At 43.4% G+C, this 25,388-nt stretch overlaps 1 protein-coding gene across 1 annotated transcript in view; it reads right to left on the minus strand.

Annotated features, from left to right (window-relative positions):
- Positions 1-25,388, minus strand: part of PCSK2 (proprotein convertase subtilisin/kexin type 2) — a gene marked incomplete at its 5' end in the record, with an annotated part of 86,572 nt that overhangs the window by 19,431 nt on the left and 41,753 nt on the right. The window contains one exon of the mRNA XM_026036599.1: positions 6,306-6,382. Within this exon, the coding sequence (XP_025892384.1) occupies positions 6,306-6,382 (77 nt within the window). The remainder of the gene's footprint in view (positions 1-6,305; positions 6,383-25,388) is intronic.

A 25,388-nucleotide genomic window follows, 5' to 3' on the forward strand; every position in this document is an offset into this window, starting at 1 on the left:
TAGCCCCCTCCCCATCCAGGGCCTAATTCCCAGGAGAGCTGCTCACGGACGAGGAGCTGGGGCTGGCAGCTCACTCGGGTACCGCGTTCAGCCTTGGTAGGACGTGTCTCTGCTCTGACATCTGGGTCTAGGCTGGGCCCAGCACATGGTATTTCRAGACCACCTGGACTTGGCCCCTCTGAAGCGCTTCCCAGCTCCTCACAGAGACCCCGAAACCGGCAGGAGATCTGAGGCTGCCTGCAGCAAGGCAGGGCACATCTTCCCTTCTCTGAACCCATCATAAAAATCAAACCACAGCAAACATAAATATGGTCGATACAATCTAGTTATAAAAAAATAACAGAGCAGCAAAGAAACGAGTGAAACCTGTTCAGGATGATGCACTGATTCGGAGCTTTCCTACTGCTCAAAGCAGCCCACGCTGTGCACTGAAAGCGCCAGGGCTCCTACCACGCTAAGGACTCGCACACGGAGCACCCCTGCATCGCAAAGACCGCACGCAGGCCTGCGGGCTTTAATCATCTTTCTTGTTGTTTCGATCATCTTTCTTCTCTCTCCCATTAAGAACCCTTGGCAGMAGTGAGTGTAGCACTGACTGAGGGGTAAGAAACAACACATCCCTCTCCCTGCAGTGCTCGGAGGAGCGTGTGCCTGCAGAGACCTCCTTCAAGGAAATGCGTGGTCGTAAACGCACGCGGTGCCTTCACCGCGAAGGGGTGAAGACCTCAAGGTCTTCGGACAGGACGGTGGTGCAGACGCCTTACTGAGCTGCGGGGCTGTTTGGGACAGGTTTTCCCTCGTGCCCACGCTCGAGGAATGGTGAGGAAGTCACCCCATGCCAGGCACCCGCCAGCCCCTCACCTGGGGCCTGCGAGGAGTCGCGGAGCAGAGCAAGCGGCTTTGCTAAAAAACAACCCTCGTGTCCGACACCGGCGTGAAGATCAGTGACGCTCTCAGCTAAGGGCTTTTCTCACAGGGGGAAAGACATTACTGGGCCGTATCCAGACACGACTTGCCACAGTTTTGTCAGAAAATCTCTCCCACACGTCTGTGTGCCCCCCAGGCCGYGCGGTGGCCTGGGCAAGCAGGCCCGTCCCTGCAGTGAGAGGTTGAGACACGGAGCTGCTGACTGGAGGAAAAGCACGTGTGAGTCAGCGCCAAAGCACTTAGCTGAATTATTAATGGCAAGGAGCACACTTTTCAAATTTAGGCCGATTTGGTGCTCATGTATCACTGATAAACGCACTGCGGTTTCTATGAAGTGGCCTCTGTCACAGGCACAAATCACAGCTTTTCTCTCAGTTGCTCACATCCGAACTATTACTTCAATTTTTAAAACACAGCTTTTCTCTCAGTTGCTCACATCCGAACTATTACTTCAATTTTTAAAACAAGGGGTTGGAAAGCAACTATCTTTTAGTTATGAACAAACTACCTTAATTGTAAACCTGCTCTATATGTTTAGAAAGCAACTATTCCCTACGCACTGCCTAGATGCAATATTTTACATAAATATTCATAAAAAAATAAGGTGAGAAAGGTGATTTCAGCTGGTTTAAATAACATAACTAAAACAAAGGGGAAAAGTTCTTTGACTTTGACTTTGAAAATGAAATCTATTTATTAAACCAACTGCTGGTGCTATTGTACATGTTCTTTATCTAAATTTTTTAAGGATGGTGGCCCCAGTTTTCAACGGGTTTCCTCTTCCTATGCTTCAGCATGCACCTACAGACAGCAAGGTCCAGGACTTTGAACTTTAAACATTCCCAGGGGAGAGCTTCTCTGGGCTGCAGTTTCAATAGCTGGCAAAGTCCATCTTTAAAGTCCAGCCTCACTTTAGTTTCTTGCACTGGGCAGCAATGAAATATGCAAAACTCAGAGGGACCTTTGGAGGCCTTTTTACTAACTTGACATTACATGGCAGGTGGAAAGAGCTAAAAAATTCCATGTGGAAGTATTTTCAATTGTTGAATATGTTGTTTCCATGGTATTGACTAAAAAAAAATGAGAAGAGGAGCAGATGTTTTTACCCAATTAATGACCACTGGTTGGAAGCCTATGGGACTTCTTTCATTGACTCAGTGGGATTTCATTTGGACCCATAATAAGTAGAAGGATATTTTTAACTCTGAAAAATACAAATTACTGAGGGAGTGAGTAAATTTTGCCCAGCAACCTCATATCTGGGTGGGAGAATATGCAGAATGTAAAGGCTGCTAAAGAGGGAATCATTATTGGTTATTTATATCACGGCAGAGCTCCAYTCTGCCAGCGCTCTGGGACACGGTCCGTGCGTGCAGCAAGATGCCAGAGCAGGGCAGCGAGGCCGAGCTCTCCCTGCCTGACATGGGTGCCTCCACACTGCTGGGTATGGCACATGCTGGGGTCCTGGATGTGGCTCAGGAGGAGCAGGAGTTAAAACTACAGGCGGCAGTTTCACCCTTCAGAAACAAACAAAAAAAAGCTTCTGCTCTTGGGAGTTGGGCTGGGTTCAGGTTTCTTCTTTCCCCTTCAGAGCTCTTCAGGCCAAGCCAAGAGCTGGGCTATGTGTCGCACCCGGTGCTTCCGATCCCTGAAGTATTGGGGGCAAGTCTGGGCTCCTCAGTATAAGAGGGATGTGGAGCTGCTCGAGAGGCTCCAGCAGAGAGTGACAGATGATTAAGGAACTGGAACATCTCTCGTATGAGGAAAGACTGAGTGAGCTGGGCCTGTTTTCTCTGGAGAAGAGAAGGATGAGAGGGGATCTGATCAACATGTACAAATACCTGAGAGGAGAATGTAGGGAGGATGGGGCCAAACTCTTCTCAGTGGTGGCCAGTGACAGGACAAGGGGCAATGGCTGTAAGCTGCAACACTGGATTTTCCATCTGTGAGGAAGAACTTCTTCTCTGCGAGGGAACACAGAGCCCTGGCACAGGCTGTCCAGCGAGGCTGTGGAGGCTCCTTCTCTGGAGGTCTCCAAACCCGCCTGGATGCCGCCCTGTGCCCTGTGCTCTGGGTGTCCCTGCTGGAGCAGGAGGCTGGACTAGATGATCTCTAGAGGTCCCTTCCAACCCCAACCATTCTGTGATTCTGTGATCCCATGTCCTTTATGCTCACTTCACCCCCATGCTGTGGGTTGGAAGCAGCCAGTTCACCCAGCACAGGAATAACTCCCTGCCTGCCCAGCCAACTGCCTTCCCCAAAACACCTTTCTTGGCCTCACAGGCCTGGGGTGGTGAGATGCAGAGGACAATGTGCTTGCAGCGGTGTAAAGCAGTTCTTTGCTTAGAAAGTACAAAGTTGAAGAGTAATCTGTGTTTATAAGCAGAGCAGCTGTGGTTAATGCAATACTGCATGCAAAACCCTCTCCATTTTTTCCTGAAGTCTAATAACACTGCACGGGCAGCTGGCAGCTCACAAAAGCCCCCTGCTTCATCTTTTTATAGCCAGTCCTCTGCTTTTTGTTCCACAGATCTCTCAATGTGCTCACATGGAAACATACTCTTTAGAGAAAAGAGGATATTACAATAACCTATTTTGACTTTGCACACATAGAATTCAATGACAGATGCATCACTGTCAGCAGATGGAGCAAAGTGGGGCCCTCGCTGTACACCTCTTTGAATAAGTTGCCTGTGTAACTATTTTGGCCCAAATGTGTCGATGTAGTTACACACAGAGGTGGATAGGCTCCTGGAGACATAACTTCAACCTCCCAACAAAAATTCAGGAATCAGAAGTTACGAGGATAGGTCATACCTGGGTGCATCTACTTGATTAACAGCATAGAAATAAGCAGAGAAAAATAAGGTCAGAACTGCTTTCTGAACAACTGGATACTGTTTTTTTCTTTGTGCCAGCCTACAGAATATGTGAATTCTTCATGGCAAAGCCTCCTCCAGCTGTGAAGGCAGGAATGGATGTTTTCCTGCATGTGTACTGCTCCTGTCATTAACTTGTAAGGCAGAAAATCCCCTGTCTCACCAAAGGAACCTCAAAGTCCATGACTAAGAATGTTACACTTTCTAGGTTAACACATTCTCTGAAAAAAAAAAAGAAAGAGATCAACAAAACAATTTCTACACTTAATTTTCCCTCCTCACTTTCTATTTCTCTTCCAGGTGGAATGTCAGAACATAATCACAGCAGGGCTGAGGTTGGAAGGGACCTCTGGAGATCATCTAGTCCAACATAGCATAAAGAGGAACAACCACTTCACTGTGACTCCAGCCACTTCCAGTCACCAAAAGCCCAGAGTATCCTTCCCAAATGTTTGGGTGCTGAGGGATCCAAATCAGGATCTGACACCGAGGCCTCAGCTTTTACCAGTCCCTGTCATCTCAAGAAAAGATCCTGAAGGAAGTGTCACTGAAAATGGCTATCGCGCTGTTCTCAACAGCTCAAGTCAGTAACTCTACTGCTCCAGCCTCAGCAGCCCACTGCTGATCTCAGCTCTTTGGTTGGGTGCCTGATGTTAACCCGAGGCACCTGGCGCCAGGGGACAAAATCCTTCCCACATCTGAAATGCCCGACCTCTGCTGAGGAGACCGCAGGAGGTGACTTTGCCTTTGGGGTCACCTTGCAGAGCACATGAGGATTGTAAACTGCACCCCCTTATAAAATGCTCGGAAGCAGCGTAATCAGCTTTAGTGGGACACAACCTACCATTATGCACTACACTAAATTTAATTTTCCTCTGTACGGCTGCAGAGCTAAGTAATACCTTTCTCCTACAAAGATCCTTTGCATAAATAAGGTAAGAAAGGCAGTGGCCTTCACAAGCCAGAGCCCAAGTCCTTCTCTGACTTTGCATTCACTAATTGGATTCATCGTAGGTTAAAAGTGTCAGATGTCCTTTCCTGGTACAAAGGAGAAATCTCACTGGCATCTTCCTCTGGCTGAAAAATAGCAGGACTATCAACGAGGACATTACAGCCCCTAAACCTGTTTGATCCATTCAAGGAAGCCCTTGTCTGAGGTGGAAGAAGAAAAGAAAGAAAAAAGGAAAGAAAAACCTCAAAAGCCATTTATATGCTGGTTAGAGGTGAAGACTACATCAAATAAGCCCCAAATATTTTTGATAAGCTATGGCTGAGCCCAAAAGTCTGCAAAAATTTTCAAATCCTCAGTGCTGCTGCTATGCAAATGCTGACAATGATATTAATTATATTTCAATTTAAAGCAGGTTTGGAAATGTTCACTGAAAATATCCCGAATCCTTAGGCTTTTGCAAGCCTAAGGTAGAAGCTGTCTGAGATCGTGGGGAGCATCTCAGAGCCAGAGATGCTGGGGGCTGAGATGTAATAAACACACCTGATGATGGCTACGTTTGCACCCTGGGCTCTGCTAACGTCTTGCTAGATGGAGCAGCTGAAAAACCAAGGAATATAAGTTTGTTTTTTAAAGGAAAAAAAAGCTTTCTATACATGTTTCTGTTCCACTCAAACTGAGTTTTGGGAAGCAAAAAGAAATATTTTATTTCCTAAAATTTGAAACTTTTTCTTCTGGGCTATTCCCATTTATATCATACCTTGAGGTACAGATCTTCACCTGATGGAAACTAAGTTCAAAACATACTGAAGAAGAACAGGGTCCTGAGCAGTCATGATCATTTAGGGAGAAAAAAGCAACAAACACTGTTGGAATGTTTGATTCCAGCTTACAACCCCAAATAACTGGTTCCTGGCCAGTATTCATGGATTTTAATTCCTTCAGGGGTTAAAAACATCTCAGCATCAGCCCTGAAATGCTACCTATTGTCCTTAATCACAGGGGAAACAAAAACAATTTAAAAAATCAGAATGTAAATCAAATGTAATTGTTTTTAAACTGGTCACTCTATACCACGCTGCCTTTCTGCCTCTACAATCAAAAGACCTTTTTTTTTGCCAGATTCTTTTCCCATCAGGCTCCCATCTGTACAAAATTTCTCCTGCCAGTCTATTTAATTTCCAAAAAACTAAAGATTGGACCAACTGAGACATGATAAAAGGGAAAACAGTCCCAACTGTATTCAACATATACCGAGTTGGTTCATCATAACCTCACAGGATAGCCAACAGAAAACAATGTAGCTATCACCCAGGCAAGAAGCTTAAATATATACATTTCTGAAGCAGCAACTTACTTCATAAACCACAAGTCAGCTGCTCAGCATTATCTAGAGGAATTTACCTTAAAAATGAAGTCAGAAGTAACCTCTGATTTTCAAGTAGCAGTGAAAGAGAGTGCTGAGAACTACAGAACTGATCAGAAAACAGACACTCCCCAATTTCCTAAGGGAGGTCAAGTGAACATCAAACCAAGGAAAAGCCACTTACCTGTTAAACCAGTCATCTGTATAGCGGGGGTAGGGGTAGGGATCATTGCTGCTGAAGTCGTAGCTGGCTTGGGCATTCTGGAAAACACAAAGAAGTTGAGGAAGTCATGGGAAAAGCAGATCTGCTGGGCAAAGGGGACACCAATGACGGGAAATGATGCTTTGTGTGGTGCTCTGTCAGCAGCAGACCATTAGTATTTCCAAATGCCATGGCTAGAGAGCTCAGTCATTCAGTGGTTGAAGGTCCTGGGTCCAGGTAGTTTTGAAAAAATAATTTACGGTACTCGTTAGCTCAAAGCCTGACATCCAAATGCATCTCAATGCCTAAACAGGAGCATTTCACAACATTCAAATGTGAAATCTCTGTTAATAACTGGCATGTGTGCCTGAAAGTTCCTTCATATATTCTTTTCATCCTTTAGTTGCTTGAACACCTTCAAAAATGTGGCTTTCGAGTGCTTTTCAAAATGCCATGGCTTGTCTCTCCCTTTCATATTGAACTACATAATTACTGATTTTGGCCCATCRGCAGAGTTAAGGAAACCTAGCAACTTTTTGATGCTTTATCTGAGAAGTGGGAAAGTTTCCCAAAGTTAAGTGCCATCTTCTCTCTTAATGAAAAAATAAATAAGGGAGACTCAAATTAAGCTTTTAAAAATATTTTGAAGCTCTCTCTCGAGTGTATGTTCATAGAATTTATATTTTAATAAGCACCACACTCAAGAAACAGAATTATGTTAATTCTTAATTAATGTGTACTTGTATTCTTTTTGAGAGTTGGCTGAGCACGCTATTGAAGATAATTTGAGACTAACATATGAATAGCTTTGCTCCTAAAAATATTCTCCTTCAGCAGATTCCCAATCCTGGGGGTACAGGAGCTGGCAGTCCCTTGGTAACACCAAAGTCCTTCGATTTTGGATGGAAAACTTTAACTCCTAAAATTCTGCTGCCAGAATGAAATGGAGACAACCTTGGTTTTGATCCTTGTAGCGTAAAACTGAGCATCTTTCAGCTTACTGTGCAGAGATTTGTATGAGTATTAATGTGCGAAAACCTGGTCTAACCAACATGGACAATAAATATTTGGCAGTATATGAATGTAGTAGAGATTTGCAAAATGCCTATCATGCAACTGGCTGCTGTTCTCCAGCTCAGACGTAGCTGAATCCTCTGTGAGCACCTTTGTTGATCAGTATCTCTAAACTAGGCGTCTGATTTTTACCCTGAAGATGCTAAAATTATCCAGTAACTTCAGCTATAGCCATCGACTCTCAGTGCTTGTCTCTTAATTATCACAATTGCTTATACAGAACTTTGAATGGCTTGGATTTGTATGAGCTGAGAATAAATAGAATGCGATTTTCAACTGGGAGGAGAAGGGCAATTTCAGAATGGTCTATGAATCAAGAATAGCTCAGAGATGGTGGACAGGGAGTTTTATTCACTGCTTCTCATAATACAAGTGTTAGCAGGAACTCATAGAAATCATCAACGGAGAGATTTAGAAGTAGCAGAAAACAAGCAGTACTTTTTCATAAGCCATGTAGGATTCATCACTACCCAGAAACGCAGAGGTGAAAAATCTGAATGAAATGAAATCAAAAACAAAAACAAACCAACAAAAACAATAGACAAATTAGTGGGAGGTAAATCTGGAAGGGATATTAGACGTGGTGGTTCCTCCTTCAACAACAACATGTAAAATAGTGTGTGCTGGAAGGCAGGAGGCAATTCCAGGTACCTATCGTGCTGTCTTTGATTCAGGGGTATTATGATCTCTAAAAATCCACTAGTAGCCACTTTGAGGGGCAGGATCCTGGCCAGGGTTGGTACCTGCTGGGCAGGGGAGCTGATGCTGGGCACAGCCTTCTGGGGTCACAATCGTTCCAATTCCTCAGTCGGACATAATTTAYGTTTTCACTTGGGAAGTATTTTATGAAAGAGATTTAAACTTGACTGTGGGTCAGCTGGGTATTCTTTCTCCTCTGGAAGAAGTGCAGTCCCACACCCAGAGACCCTGGGCTTAAAGGAGGCCCTGGGGTGGCTAATTTTTGAGGAAAACAACAGACATGCGAGCATCTCATGGCAGCTCTCAACTGCTCTTGACTCTAAGATTAATGAGGGAGCTGTGCAGAAAAAGAGCACTGGTGACTGCTCCAGTGTTACCAACTATCAGGTCATGGAAGGATTGCTTGAGACAAGCTTTAAAAAAAATTGTCCACGCTTTCAAATTCTTTATCTTTGCTTAACACATTGCTTTATATTTGCTTAACGTTGGATAACTATATTCAARAAAAAAAAAWAACTAATGCAGCAGAAACCATCTACAAAATGCAGAATTAAGAAGAATTCTTGGAAAGAAAACAACTGCTGACTGTAAGATYTATCTTCATTAGGGTGTTTGAAATAAGACAGCAAGTTTCAGCTCCATGAACGAATATTCCGCCCACACTGTAAATGCGGTAGAGCTGGGAATGAAGCAGCRGGGACAAGTATAAATGGACTGTTTCAAATCCCTAATTTAAAGATCAAATTTCCCAATATCTAAGCCAGGACCTTCTGCTTTATGTAAACCAGTGACAAATAAGGTCAGTTTCAACTCTGGACCAAAAAGGGAACTGCTGTAGTTGATAACCAAGAYGCTTCATCTGTCAGCTGCAGCTTCTGATACGGCGTTTCACTGAAGGGAATATTAAAACCCAGGATCTACCTTTTCCTCCTCAGGCTGGACACACTCACAGCCAGCAAGAGGGAGCCTATTACTGCATTGAAGATGCACTCGGGGTAGGAAGCAATAAATTTGAACAGGATCAAGGAGGCAACCAAACCCAAGGCAGATAAGGATTTACTGCAGCACAGTGAAATTAAAACATTTTGATTTTCAGTTCAAGTGATTCAGYTTCCATTTTCAGTGCCAAGCTAGCCTACTTGCAGTTATTTCTGTCRGATTTTCTGCTAGTCTAACATTCAGTTTTCAATATCTAAGCTAGTTGTTAGTCTTTCTCTACCATCAGTGAAGAAAATCACTTGCAGAGGGCAACTCATGCCACCTGTCTTAGGCACTCGTCATACCCTGGGGTTTATATTTAGACTACTCATTAGACTAATAGTGTTAGAACAAGATAAATCCTGTCCCTCATGTCCAATTAAAACAATTTCTTTGTTGCAAACCAATTTTAACTTGATGTTTACCAGCCACCAACATACATATTATATATATATCACAGAATCACAGAACGGTTGGGGTTGGAAGGGACCTCTGGAGATCATCTAGTCCAACCTCCTGCTCCAACAGGGACACCCAGAGCACGGGGAACAGGGCAGCATCCAGGTGAGTTTGGAAGATCTCCAGAGAAGGAGACTCCACAACCTCCCTGGGCAGCCTGTGCCAGGGCTCTGTCACCCTCACAGTGAAGTTCTTTCTCACGTGGAGATGAAATTTCCTGTGTTTCAACTTATACCCATTGCCCCTTGTCCTATCGCTGGCCACTACTGAGAAGAGTKTGGCCCCTTCCTCCCTACATTCTCCCCTCAGGTGTTTGTACATGTTGATCAGATCCCCTCTCATCCTTTTCTTCTCCAGAGAAAACAGGCCCAGCTAACTCAGTCTCTCCTCATATGAGAGATGTTCCATTCCCTTAATCATCTTGATTCCCCTCCGCTGGACCCTCTCTAGAAGCTCCACATCCCCCTTATACAGGGGAACTGAGAACTGCCCCCAACACTCCAGGTGCGGCCTCACCAGAGCTGAGCAGAGGGGCAGGATCCCCTCCCTTGACCTGCTGGCAACACTCCTCCTGATGCAGCCAGGATCCCATTGGCCTTCTTGGCCGCGAGGGCACACTGCTGACTCATGGTTAACTTGGTGTCAACCAGGACTCCCAGGTCCCTCTCCTTGGAGCTGCTTTCTAGCAGGTCGACCCCTAATCTGTACTGGTGCCTGGGGTTATTCCTSCCCAGGTGCAGGACCCTGCACTTGTCCTTGTTGAACCRCATGAGGTTCCTCTCTGCCCAACTCTCCAGCCTGTCCAGGTCCCTCTGGATGGCAGCACAGCCGTCCGGAGTGTCGGCCACTCCACCCAGCTTGGTGTCATCTGCAAACTTGCTCAGGGTGCACTCTTGTGCCCTCGTCCAGATCATTGATGAACAGGTTGAACAGCACTGGGCCCAGCACTGAGCCCGGTGGGACCCCACTGGCCACAGGCCTCCAGCTGGACTCAGCTCCATTTATCATCACCCTCTGAGCTCTGCCATCCAGCCATTTCTCAATCCACCTCGCTGTCCACCCATCCAGTCCACACCCCTGGAGCTTTCCTATGAAGATGTTATGGGAGACGGTGTCGAAAGCCTTGCTGAAGTCAAGGTAGACAACAACCACAGCTCTCCCCTCCTCCAGCCGGCCAGTCATCCCATAGTAGAAGGCTACCAGGTTGGTCAAATATGACTTCCCCTTGGGGAATCCATGCTGACTACTAATCACCTTCCTGTCCTTGACATGCCTAGAGATGGTCTCTAGGATGAGATATTTCCTCTGCCTTTCCACAATTTATATATCATTATATGTAAATAATATGATTACATAATGAAAATAGATGCACTGCTGTTACAGAGAATTATCTTTCATATGTCTTATTTTCCACTTTCTAGCATCCTCCACCTCTATCCTAAATAAGATGCTGACAGGAAAGTACTGGATTAGATGAGGACATCCTTTCAACCATTAATCAAGTACTGGCTACTATACTAGCGTACACAGATMTACTTTTGTCTGTGTATACAATGCAACTTGCCTTTAAAATAACTTTTGAACAGAATTTTCCAAAGAATTGTCCTAGACTTTTTAAAATATATGCAGTAAAATCTTTTTTTCTTTTCCAAAATACTCATTCTGTAAACTATGACAATAACAATGCACTGCTCAGATCTGTAATAAAATTATGTACCTTGAATAATGCAGTAAGCTCATAAATTTTTATACAGATTTACAAGCCTCTACAGAGTCATTCAAATACACTTCTGTTTTTCTCAGTAACTCAAGAAATTTTTCCATACTCACATGACAGTCCATGGGACAAATAATGAAAAATACAAGTTTCGCTGGTCACAGTCTGATTTGGTTCAAGGTATTGACRCAGTGGTGAATTTATTCCAGAGGCTTTATTTGAGATTAAATTTATTCAAGGCTTTGAAATGAAGTAGATATATTTTTAGCAATGATGGTATCTGATTTTACCATCTTCAAACAACTGTAACTTCTTAGAAATCTGAGGTGGTAAGAAAGCTTCTGCTTGATTGATTTCTGTACTGATACAAACAGCAGGCAAACCCCTGGCCTCAAATTACAACATGCTATATCTCTAAGAACTGTCTGAAGTAACATTGAAGGTCATAAGGTGAAAAAACTAATGCAGTTTGATATATACAGTTGTAGGAAAATGGAGTGTGCTCACCATGAGGCAGGAAGGAAGGCAACGTGGCCATCTGCCCAGAGGGGCTTCTGTAAGGTCCTGAATGAAAAACCAAGTCATAGCCACCAAGTCTGTAGTCAACATTTAGCTCTCTCCTTTCTGCCATGGGAAGCACGCTCTTCCCTTCTTCACTTCTTCTTCTCCACTTTCTTCTTCTACTTCACTGTTTGTTCACAGGAAGCCTGTCCAAGAGTACTTCAAAAGGACTTTTCCTGTAGTGCTCCATGCAGTTTGACGCTGGCCACCGCAACCTGTCTTTGAACATGGTCAAGAATTTAGCTTCTCTTGACCAAGACTACCTGATATGTGCCAAGATTGCCCTATACCAGGTCTAATGTTCTCAAGAATGTGTGGCCAAAGACAACGCAAGATGCATTTGCCAAAGTAGTAAAAAAAAAACAACAACAAAAAAACAGAACACATGTCCTTGAATTTTTCTGAAAAGAACTTGTCACTGCTCAAATAACTCTGCTTCTRCATGGCCAGATGCAAATGTACCTGTTCGATATTGCCTAGGAAATCCAGAGCTGCACTCAAGACCTTCTCAACATCATGAGTATATCCATTAAATAATGGGTCATGCTCAACGACGTTCCCTTTAAAGGCTGAATTCACTGTCTGTGAACACTTTAGTGTTCCTCCAAAAATAGTACTAATAAGCCCTGTACCCAATTCTTTACAGGCGCATCATAAAAGGAAAAAATACTCAGCCAGACAAACCCAGACAGCTCTTGAATAATGAATGASAGAGCAGCACACTCTTCTGCTCTCCTCCTTTTCAAAACTGCCCCTGGATAATACATCAGAGCATCATTTGAAATGGATGGAGGAGTGCGCCAGGCCTGGCCTGACACCTGAGGTGTCCAGGAATCCCATTTTGAGGTGTTTGTAACCTGTTAGCTGCCAAAGAAACCAATTTCCAGCCTTCTAGATCAACTGCTAGTGGAAAAGAAGATGCACCCCTGCATTTACCAGGTCCAAGGCTCCCTGAGCCACATCTCAGGGTTTCCCACATGCTCCAAGGCTGCTAGACCCCACAAATAACAGGAAGGACCTTGGGAGCAGGAGCAGCTTCAAAATGCAGAGCCCTTGAGCACTCATTAAGGATCTGGAACAAGTCAAAGTCAAACAAGTGGAATGGCCCAAACGCTATAAACTGGCTATGACTGACTGCATATGCATATGCATATGACAAACTGCATATGCTTAACTTGTAACAATAAAACTACTTTTCATAATTAATATTACAGTTACTAGAACTTACAGCATGATAAATGTTTGCTGTTTCACCTTTGATGCAGCCTCTTAATTTGCGAAGCTGGAACTTTTTCACTGCTTAGGTTAAAAAGAGCATGCACCAGAAGAGAAGACACTGGGTCTAGTGATAACATTGATATTTATCCTCATTAAGTGGGCATTATTTTTGAAGGAACGCAAGGACTATCTTACATTGTGCTCTTTTTSTAAATTAGATTTCCTTTGAAAATATTGACATATCCTCTATTGCTTCTCCCACACATCTTCACCTCACATAGCAAAAAAACGCATGAAATTGAGGCAGGCTGAGTTTTTATTAAAAAGCAGGCAGGCAAATAAACTTGTGTTCATAACAGAGGCTACTTCACAATTCACCTCTCGGCATTCCGGGTGTGTGCTGCAATTTTCAGGGTGACGTGGAGGAAATCCGAAGCACAGCCCCAGTAACTAATTGCTTAGCCAAAGTCAGAGCTCTGAGGGCAAAAGCAAGAAAACATACCAAAAAAAAAGTGAAACATATACTTATGCTCAGCCAAATATTAAGTAGTTTTCAGAGGGCTGCCTAAGAGTCTTGAGTTATGTCTTCAGTATACTCAGGGGGTAGTGAGTGGTCATAGCTGACATGTTGCTAAGGCAATTAAAGTCATAAAATAAAATAAAATAAAATAAAATAAAATAAAATAAAATAAAATAAAATAAAATAAAATAAAATAATAAAAGACAACCATTAACTGTTAATACCTTTCAGAACAAGTGGCAAATTGAAAGCTTCAGTCTTTCCTACTTCCTTTAATGTAGGGGGGAAAAAGGTAGCATTTGAGTGGTTAGAAAGATATAATCCATCAGAGTACTTTGCCACGGTAGCAAATACAAAGTGTGGTGACTTTTACTGAAAAAAACTGAGAGAACACACTTTATCTGGCCTCATAATGTTCCATTTTATTAAAAATTTGGTTCACATTCCCTTTCCAATACATAATAAAGACAGCAGCAGAGAAATGAAGTTCGGGCCCATTATATTTAGTTACACCCTATTCAGGTGATATGGAAGAATTAAAAGTCAAAGAACAGACAAACGCAGGAAAGTAGTCGGGTTATTTCTTGTTCTAAAGGGCTTTTCACCCGACAAGGGAAGAAAGAGTTAGCAACAACTCAATTAATGTTCCAATTAAATTGCACGGAGCGGAAAGAAGATAAAGAGACACATAGCAATGACATTACAGGCGAATCAAAAGGAGGTGAACATTTTGGAGAAGGACTCAAAAAGCACAATGYAAGCTATTCTCTACATTTCTTTGGCTTCAAAAAGCAACCACAGGTCGCCCCATGTGCCTTAGAATTTAAAGGCCTTGCAGATATACTGCTTAACACTGCACACTGACCTCATTAGCAGAGTTTGAGAGCATCCTGGGGAATATTAATGATGTAACTAATGTCTGTCAAGACATGCTGGGTTCTCAAGGCCTTTAATGTACCCACTTATATGCTCTTTCATTAAAAATACATCATTTGCATAGTTTATCCTGTGAGAAAGTCAGCAAGAGCCATGGAGCCAAAGTCCAAAATTCTGGTGGGGGGAAAGGTGGGATTTGTAGAAAAGATGTTCCCAAGTAAATCTACACATTTGTAACTGTTTGTGATTTTGCAAATAGTATTTAGTAGTTTGCATTTCATAAATATGCTGTTTTCTTAAAGATTAGTATATCTGATCAAAACTAATGTTTTCACAGCAATTTATTGACAGCATAAATTTAGAATTGCCCTCGACGTCGTTAGTTGAGTAAATGACAGATTCACAATTACATCAGTCACTACTTTTGCAATAGAGTCAAGTGCCATTGAATTTAACTGATTTAGTTTCTCACAYGAAGTAATTCTAAATTAAAAAAAAATAAAACATGCTGGCATTGAAATTATGAAGCCCTTGAACACTGCCCAGTTTTTACACTCTCCTTTGCTCATACTCAAAGAAAATAAGACACCTTTCTCAATAAAACTCTGACTACAACCTGCCCACAGATCATCTCTAGAGATCCTCAGTTTAAATCAAAATGTAGAGTAAGGTCAGCCCAGGGAACGTGTGGCTGAGGTATGCACTAATACATCCATTTTACTGTCACCAGACAGCACTTGCAGAGCACCAGACACAGCAGATATTTCACCAGGCACAAGCAGAAGTTGTTACCCCAGCCAGTTGTGTTCCCAGAGCTTTTAGTACCAGTATTAGCTCAGTTGAAGGCTACGTCTCTGATTGTGAGGATTAAGCAAAGGAGAACACAGCACAACAAACACCACAAGCCCGTTATTTATATGATCCATCAAATTCCTGACTGCTCTGAACTTAATGGAAGAACTACTAGTGACTTCAATGAGGCTAACATTTTATCAGACATTGTGCACTGTGACTCTGCTCCTTTGTAATAAATGCTCATTATGTTTATTGCTTCTATGGGGAAAGCAACAGAAATCAAAAGCATCATTTTTAAGGAGAAGCAATGTGAAATAGGGCAGGCATTTCTCAGTATTTTAAACACCCCCATTGCATGCCAGAAGATGTGCCGAGCAGCACCACAGTGACACGCAGAGCACAACTGCATACAACGAAAATCAAACAACGCAGAGCCAGCACCTGTGAAATACAGAGGAAATGCCAGGCAGAAAAAAAAATGAATTAATTCCAAATGAATCAAAATGAGGTATAGACACAGGGAAGGAGGGATGTTTAAGTACTGGCCAACATCTTTATGCACTGTGTTGAGGCTCGCATGGTTCATGACTTACCCCGCTTTGGCTGAGCCACCTGTGAACTGTGTGGGCTTAGCACATGGTAAATTTAAGGTCAAACATGCCAGTTTTAACCTCTCCCATAGAGCCTACTCTGTATTTGCCACTTTGCACAACCATCTATCTGCAGGGCAGCATTCAGCCTTCGCCGGATGGGCAGAAGGAAGCAGACGAAGGACATGGGGCTGCTGCGTCGTGTGCCCAGAGCCCCCTCGGTGCAGATGGTGCTGACACTGGGATCAGCCCCACTTGGTACAGATGATGCTGACACTGGGGTTAGCCCCACGCTCCTCATAACCCCACTCTGTGTGTTTGCCATGCAGCTCCAAGGGAGAGAAAAGCGAAGATTCCCTCAAAGCCTTTAGTACTTTCATTTCTTCATCCCAACTCTTCAGTTAAAAAATGGCAGCTCCTGCAATGCAACCCCCAACCCATGTGCTGCTCTCAGTGACAGTGACAGATCACTGTGTTATTTGAAATAAATAACTGCAGCAGAGCACCGAGCATGGGAATGTGCCCAGCACCGCTCTCAAGATCAGCTCCTCGTGAGGCGCTGGGGAAGGGGCAAGGCAATGCCCATGTTTACACACACATCCCTGTCATTCCCAGTAAAACAGGAATGAAGGAGTCAAACTGAAGGCCACTGTTGATGCAGAATCCTTCTCTTGATGCCAGGTCAGCTGGTATTGGACAGGAACTCTCTTTTTAAACCCAGTTTATGACTGCTAATGAATAGGGTGGAGATTTTGATTCTCTTGTCAAAACCACTCTTGGGCCTGAAAGTCTCCAACTAAAACAGCCGGAACTTTCTTAAGCTTTGGGAGACATCAACGCTTCCTGCAGGCCCCACTGTCCTCAGGCTTCCATGGTAGCCCCTCAGCAGCTGGAATGCAACAGCTCTAGCACAAATCTGAAACAAATCCTATTTCCATGCCCAAGAGTATTGAGGGATTTCAGAACTGATTAGTGTTTTAAGATAGATGAACAGGTTGAACAGTGGTTTCTGGAGAAAACAACAAGAAAAGAAGTCCTCAAGTTTTCCATTTGGAAAAAAAAATGCAGGTTTTTTTTTTTTTTTTTTTTTTTTTTTGTTTTTTTCAATCAAAAATGCAGTGTTTTCGCTTTGGGGAAACAGAAGTTCTTTATTTCATTTGACTGAACTTTGTTTTAAAATTCCATGGTTTGTGCTGTCTCCAGGGGATTGTGCCTCTGACTCTGTTCTCCCCAGTGGACTATGCACCAGAGTGGCATTTTGTTGCTGCTGTTGTTTTAATTCAGTGTGTTCTGGAAGTAAAATATTTAAACTGAGGCTGAATTGACCCAAAGTGAAAAATATTTTACTTTAATTTTTCCATAGACACTTTCATTCTATAAAACACTTGCCTTTACTAGCAAAAACACTGCTCCAGAGGAAGACTTCTCACCAGTTCTGAAAACCAACTGATCAGCAAAAAGGGAGGCAATAGAAAAAGAAATAAAAGGCATTAAAGAAAGCCAGATTCTTCCACAGCCACCAGTGAGAACTGACAACTCTATTTTTCTCACCCAAATAAATGAAGAAAATATTTATAAAAATAAAAAGCTTTCTTAGAGAAGTCCTGGAGAGAGACTGCCTGTCAGAACCAATGCAGGAACGTCCTTATCTGCTCCCTACCACCCCTGTGCATTTCTCATTTCAACAATCTTAATTTACTTTCCCTGGAAGATGCCTTAAGTGAAAATTAATACCACTGCTTAATGATTAAAGTGATTAGCAACCTCGCACTTTCTYGGTGCGCCGCTGATTAATTTGGTACATTGATTATAGAGAAAAATAAGTGCTGGGGGCGTGTGGTCTTTAGCTTGCAAAATGAGTGTCTTTGGCATCATGTCACACTGCCTACGCACCGGGCATACATTTAATTTGACAAATATCCCCTTCGGATGGTTCTAATATAAGAGAAAGCTGGAAACTATTGGCAGCATCTCCTGCTTTAAAATATTGTCAGGCAACTGGAACTACAGCACATTAGTATCTTTGTGATTCCAAAGGAATAGCACGTTGTGGRTATTTTACAGCTAGCATAAATCAGAGCAACCCCCCTGAGATGCCCAAATCAGCGGAGCAGACTCAGCAATGCCAATTAACAGCAGCTGAATAGACGAGGTGCAGCTTCAAGCCCCATAAAATGGTGTTTGAGGTAAATATCTCTCAAGTTAGGGTTTAGCAGAGCAGTTAGCACAACACCTTTTKCTGTGAGAAATCCTGTTTTCAACTGCAAACGCAGCCCTGGGTGCGACACAAGAAGTACCTCCTTTGGGCTATCATCCCTCCTTCAAGGCCATCAACCCTCCTTCAAGGCCATCACCCCTCCTTCAGGGCTATCACCTCTCCTTCAAGGCTATCACCCCTCCTTCACAACCTGTGGCCTCTGCCCAGAAAATGTGTGGGTGAAGTGACCCCGGGGAGGACTAGACTTAGGTGCTTTCGCTCTTCCACCTCAGTGGAAAGCTAGAAGGCCTTGCTAGCTCCCAGGATTGCAAAATGCTTGGTCCTTCCTGAGGCAAGATGGCACTGAGGCAGTGCCTGCTGCCCATGGAGGTAGAGAGGCCCCTCTCCCATGGTCAGGGAGCAGGTGAAGTTTCTACAAGGTAGAGATGAGGAATATCAGGGCCATCTTTGTTAGGCCCCGGCACAAGCTCCACTGTGGCAGCTACCTACAAAGGCAGGGAAGGAGGAAGAGGAGACTGTAAAAGCTTTTCTGCGCGTGGTAACCCTAGGAGGGCACACAGAGCCTCAGCTGAGAACCTTTATTTCCCCACGTCCGAAACCAGGAATTTCACTCTCTTCCCAGTTGCTTCTAATTTATGCTGGGGAGACTCCAGTGCTTTGCATCTCTGTGTGCTCCCRAGGATGTTCACCTCCTACATGCCCAAAGCAGCTTTCTAAGGCCCAGCAGCCACCTGAGCAGCATAAACAGCCCAACAGAAGGCCATCAATTGCTGCAGCTGAGGCATCAGTCAGCCGGGCATTTAAACACTTGATCCATCCTTTTACCCTGGCAAAAAAAAAAAAAAAAAAAAAAAAAGGAAAAAAAAAAGAAAAAGATTTCATTTTCTCTGTCTCAACAATTCCTTGATGAAATTTCTGCCACTGTCTGCTTCAAGACTATCCATCAAACAGGGTGCACAGTGTGTTACTAGGAAGATATCAGAGGTTTAGCGTAGGTTTGGGGGGATAATTTTAATTTCTATGCTGGGGCATATTTGAGAAAACCTATTAGCCCAAAAAAAAAAAAAAAGAAAAAAGAAAAAAAAGAAACATCAAGAAAAGTAACCCAAACAATCTAAAATTCCATTAGTGATGCATTGAACCATTCAAAAGAATTTATTCTGTGCTTTATTTTCTGAAAACATAAATGCTATTTTAGCACTGCAATTAAAAATAGGTACTAGGGTTAACGGCCAAAATGACAATATTGTATAAAATACTTCTGATGTGTTACTGGTAAGGCTGTATTCATATTAAGTGCCTAGCATGTGCAGTCAGCAACCCTTTGGGACACAGTAGGAAATATGAATGCTCCTCCCTCTCTCAGGTTCTTCCAATACAGGAATTGGGTCTCCTGAAGCTACGTGAGATCGGTGCTACGAGGCAAGCACGAACCTTGCCTGGCTCTAAGCTCGCTGTGGTTGCCCTGGGCTCATATTAACAACAGGGCAGTGACACAGGGAGCTTTTCAAAGTCTTTAGAGGTTTTCCAACAAATTTCTGCCTGGGAAGGGTGACATTTTTCTTGCCACTAATGCTGGGTGAGCTCTGCTTCACGTGGTGACAGTTACATCAGCTGGGATTACTGTGGGGCCTTTGATCCKCTGGGTCAAAGTAGCAGGGCTCAATGGAGACCAGTGAAGCTTTGTCAACCTGCAAAAATCCCATTAGGCGCCAATGATTTCAGCGGAAATATTGATGTTTTCCACTGGTAAATCACCAAGATCAGACCCACGGCATCCAGAACAGTCAGCTGGTCCTTTCAGCAGCGTGCGGGTAGGCTGAGGCATCTCAGAGACCCGTGTTAATGAAGCTTCCTAAAAGAATCCAGATCCTTTATGCTGTTGCTAAGCTTCACTGCACATACTGCAGCGCTTAATTTATTGCCTGCAATATTTGTAATTTCTGTCATGGCTTTAAAAATTACTCAATGATGACTTTGTTCCTCTAGCAAACAATGGAGATTGCCCATCATAACAGAAGAAGAACATTTCCCTGATTCATTGCTTACATGATAAGATAATTAATCCAGCAATATGCTTCTGTTTGCCTCCCAGCAAGGGGGGGGCTGGTATCGTATGAGCTGGTGACAAGCTACCAAAATTGTGAGAGAGCCAGAGCTAAAGCCCAAAGACAGGTAAGTCCCCCCTGCTGTCTACATTTGAATATGAAATATTAGATGGCAAAAAACTTCAGTCAGCCCCAAGATAATGGCAGGGAGCTCTCCTTCAGTCCTTAGGTAAGGCCCGTTTTGCTCAGGAGATGCTTCTCTGTATAAAAGCCTGAGTAAAAGCTGATAAAGACCTTGGAAGGTGGAACATAAGATCGTGTCCTAAAGATACAGGTTGTGCAGGAGAGGAAAAAGCAGAACACTGTGAGAAGGAGAGCAATGAAGTGCCATGGGGGATGACTGCAGRGGTATTTGGAAACATTTACATCCATGGATTTTCATAGACTTCAACAGAAAATATTGTAATCCTTTTTATCTGAACATACGATACTGTTATCACTTTCCTAAAATTTGCTGCCTAATTTTTACTTTTTAAGTACCAATATTAAAAAAAAAAAGGGCTACCTAGTCACACAGTCACCTCCCACAGTAAATATCTGTTGTCTTCTCCCTCTCTCTCCCCCTCCTTCTCTTCTCTGCTTCTCCCCTCTTTTTTAAACCAGCATTCGGCTCCAGGCACCACTCAGACACCAGAACGAACAGTTTTTACTGCTGGCCACAGTCTCTTCCTGCAATTTGGATCTTCTTTGCTGTTGCCAGTGAGGGAAACCCCCCCTTACCAGAGCTGATCAGCTCCCTGCTGCTGCAAATGGGAAAATGCAGCTGCACTGACCTTTACCAGAAAACGCTGGCCAACTACCAAAGTACRAGAACACAAACTGATATGAGAGAGAGGCATCAGCTTATGCTTCCTTTCATGGCACTGCAAACCCATCTGCAATATCTATTTGCTCCCTTAGGTTTTTCTTCAAAACAACGTCCTGAAATTTGCCATCACAAGCCCCTATAGCTGCTGTTCTCCTCTGTTAATAAACATCTAATATGCAGCCCTTGTTATTTTACCTTCTAGTTCAGATGCTGTATCTTGGAGAAGCTAGTTCTGAGAATTGCTGGCTTTTGTACACATGGTCTGAGTTGAAAGAAAACCTTGGAGTACATCAGGCTTCAGCTTTTTAATTATCAGTTCATAATGAAGGGTTCTCTTTGTGGGCAAAATATAATTTCCTGAAGGCTGAACCTCTGCAGGGTTTCCAAGGCTTGGAAGAAAATATTGATCCTTCAGCAATGAGGCTTTCTGCGTGCAAGGGGCAGAATGGAAAATTCCAGCTTTGCCAGAACCCCATGGCCCCAGAAAAGCAAGTAGTGACACGGCAGCAGCTGGAGGCTGTGCTGGGAGAGCAGCCCTGCTCCTTCCCAGGTACCTACACAGGCAGGAATGGATGGAGACTGATGATCCTCTAGCTTGGCTTAGAAGGGCACTCGGGGTTTACCTGGACCTGTCCTATCAGTGCTTGTTCCTGAGGGAATGAAGCTTTTTCCACGGGATGGGGCTGCAGAATATAATTAATTAGCAACAGACTAGATTTTTTTTCCCTCAATTTTGATTTAGTTTAGAGCTTTTTGCTATTTTCACATTTAACATATTCACTCTTCCTCTTTCTCATATTTGTGGTTGCAATATCAGCCTCACACTCCAGCTTGGGATGAAGCCCATTTTGGAATATCAGACTTCCCAAAGGAGGAGATACCCCAGCTGTAAATCAGTCCTAACCTCACAGCTTCATTTCCTTAAATGTAAACAGATGTCACAACAAAAGTTATGAGACTGCCTGAGGGCCTGCAAGACTTGGACCTTCCTTTGCTGACCTAGGGGAGTAGTAAGGACGCTATCCAGAAGCCACTGGTCTCTCAGACCCTGTATAGGCTCAGTCTTACAAAGCGTTGATTGCTCTGAAGCCACTGCCACATGTGTCTTTAAACACATGGGCAATTCCAAAAAGTTAGTGTGAGCAGGTTCAATCTCTCGTTACTGCACCGAGTAGCACATTAGAAAATAGCTCAGGAGCTGTGAGAATAAAAACATGGATGGAGGGCACTCCAGTATCCACAGCTGCTACCTGCGAAACAGAAGGATAATCTGTTGATTTGGGTTTTTTTAGGACAGAGGAAAGAGGACTGTGGCTGAGACGCATCAAATTATATCCCACAGCAAAAATGTGGACTTGCTCCTTTCCAGAGAGGATGGTTTCATGGAGAAATGCTGCAATGTTCTGCCATAAAGGCATATCCCTGGCTAAGAGCAATTGAAATTATCCCATCTGCAATTTGAAGCTACAAATCTCACCTACTGAACTGAAATGATGGAGGCACCGGTAGGCAGATCAAGTGCCATCACCAGGCTCTTTAGAGTCAGATTAAGCACGAAGAATTCCACCAAGTGCAATCACAAACGTACCACAGAAGACCCTTGAAACCATGTGCTTCACATCAAATAACAATGCTGATGGAACAGCAGGATTTCAAAGCGTGAACAAGTCTGTTATTACTGGCTTGAGGGCTTCTAATATGAATTTTTAACTGGCGCTGCTAAGTTGCCAGTTGCTCTGTCAATGGTGCGTTAATGCTCAGCGTTTGGATAACCTCTCTGATAAACACAGAGCACCAAATATTCACCTGGAATGCACTGGTAAGGCACTTTAAGGGACATAACAAAGACAGATGAGATGCTGGCTCAACATAATTTAGAATAAGATCACAAGATCCAGCTCCTTATTTAGTAAGCATCGCGTTCCTTATTTCAGTGGTTCACTTGGAGCAAATTTGCTTCCTCCTCTCTATTACTTTACACAGGCATTTCAGGAAGACACAGGTCCCAAGCATTTTTTAGGGAAAAAAACCCACAAAATACATTTATTTTAGAAAGCTCTTTCTCCTTTCCAAGTCTTGCTGTCTCTAAGTACTAAATTTCAAGTAGTGCAGCCACCTGCAAACCTAAGCTGTTGGCTCTCCATTTCCTAACAACAACGAACACTCTTAAAAAAATAAATAAATAAATAAAAGGTGCCCTGAAATGGAAGTGTTATGAAAGGTGAAACTTTGGACACCAATAAAACCTCTCCGAGGTGCTGGCACGGACTGCAATACCCACGCTAGCCCAGCATGTGCATCTTCCCTAGCAGACTGACTGCACTGCATTTTCAGGACTAGACTGATCTTTCCTTCAGCTGGATTTCATTCCTTGTCTTTAGTTCATGCCTCAAATTACTGCCTGCTGGGAAAAAAGGCTCCTGTGGCCTCATAGACACTGTGGACAGCGTCAGGGAAGGAGCTGCTAAGACTTAAGGCCGACATCACCTCGCAAGGGGAGGGAGAGGAGAGGCCAAGAGCAGCTGAGTAGAGCCCAGCGCTCACTGTGTTAGACACAGGAGAGGGAGGAGAAGGCGGATTTTAGCAGCAAGAGCAAGAGTTAACCTTGATCTTGTGGTAGGACCGTGTCAGAGGGTCCTTCTCTCAAGGGTGCAGATGGTCTTTGGATGGCAAAATCTGCAGGGGCCCTTTTTAGTGCTTGGCTTGCACAACACGTAACAATTTACCAGCACGTTTCCCTGTTGTTTCCTCTGGTACATTCAGCATGGAATTAAAGGTGAATCTCGGGCAGAAAGATTTCATTTGATAGGCAAGACTTTTGTTCTCTTATACTGAAGGCCTTCAGCTTTTACGTTGAAGGCACTCACTTTGTAACCCATTTAAGACTGCARTCTCTCAGGATGGGGCTTTCTGCTCTTTGAGTTTGTGTCCTACCAAGCAGCCCTTCCTCGGAGCCCTCTCCACTGCGCCTGGCTCCCCACACACCCTGCATGAGCCCGGCCAACCCCTCTCACATTGGCTAGATTTTTCCTATTGGAAAAAAAAATGAGCAGCTTTTTTGGCCTTCCCATTCCCTAGCCTATCCCTCGGCAGCCCCTTTGTGGCTCCACTGCTGGGTCACTGTTGGCTACAACAAAGTTATTTCTCCTCAGGCTTCCCCAGTTTGTCCTCGGTGCAGATCAGTCTCTGCACATGTCACTCGTGCCTGTCACTGCTCTTTGCTTCCCTCACTCCTGTTCTTCTCCCAAATTAATCCCTAAAATGTCCTTTTTCACGTCGCTCTCCATCTCCGCTGTTTTGTGACTTTGGGTTCTATCATGTCATCTTCTACTTTTGAAATGTCATTTCCCATAAATTTCTAGAATATTCACAATTTCCACTGTAAAAAAAAAAAAAAAAAAAAAAGCAAACCACATTTCTGCTAAGTCCAACAAGTGTTTATCCATCAAATGGAAAATATTTATAGAATTAAAAGAGAAAAACATTCTATTACTGGGAAATATATTTTTGGTTTCTGAACATGATCCTAGGTCCATTGTTAACAACAGGAATGTTCCTATTTGACATAAAAACAGGTATGTGCAGGTTTTTTTCTTGTCTATTTGAAACATGATTTTTTATTATTCTTTATTCTTTATTTTATTATTCATTATTCTTTATGAAACCAGAATATTCACATATGTGAATATTCAGCATTAGAGCTGATGTAAAAGGAAGCAAATGAGTAAAAAAAAATGCTGCTTAACATATTCCTCAGCTCATACGCTGCTTAACATATCCCTGTGACCCATTCCTACAAAGACAGCCTCTGTGCAGACTTCTTTGCGTTTCTTTAAGGAAACATCCTACTGAGTAATCCCATTGGGCTGAGCATTTTTACATTTAGGATAGGACCTAATTAGCTGTAGTCAAGTTATTCAACCAATTAATAAGGAGGGAAACCGTCCACTCTGCACTTTACATCCTGTGGTCRGCTCTTTCCCAAGTCTCTGGCCCTAAGTGAACTCCTCCCAGCTCTCTATATTCTTTACCAAAACCAACCCCAGGGCCAGGTTTCCACTGTGCAGGCTGTTTATTATCATTTAAATTGCAGTAACTCATACATAGGAATAAATGCACTACACTTTCTCACTTTGGAGCTATTCTATCTGAATGACTCATGGGTTTTTACCCTTAGTTCTAATCTGCTCTGTTCTTCTGTGCCTTTAATCCCAATTAAAAATCACACTGATGTGTTCAGGTGAAGAAGGCCGGGCTGCCTGAGGCGAAGCCACTGGCTGCAGGAAAATATAAAGCAGAGTCCCTGCAAGCTGGTAGCCCCTCGCAGCTTGCACAGGCAGCAAGCCTCAAGTGTGAAGGTAAATTTGAGGGAGCTTTGAGGAAGAATCCATTGYCACAGCCCATGCCAGGAATATATCATCTGCCCTGCACATGTTTCATGTTC

This window comes from Nothoprocta perdicaria, unplaced genomic scaffold (assembly GCF_003342845.1).
Source record: "Nothoprocta perdicaria isolate Ctin4 unplaced genomic scaffold, notPer1 scaffold_181, whole genome shotgun sequence".
NCBI lineage: Eukaryota > Metazoa > Chordata > Aves > Tinamiformes > Tinamidae > Nothoprocta > Nothoprocta perdicaria.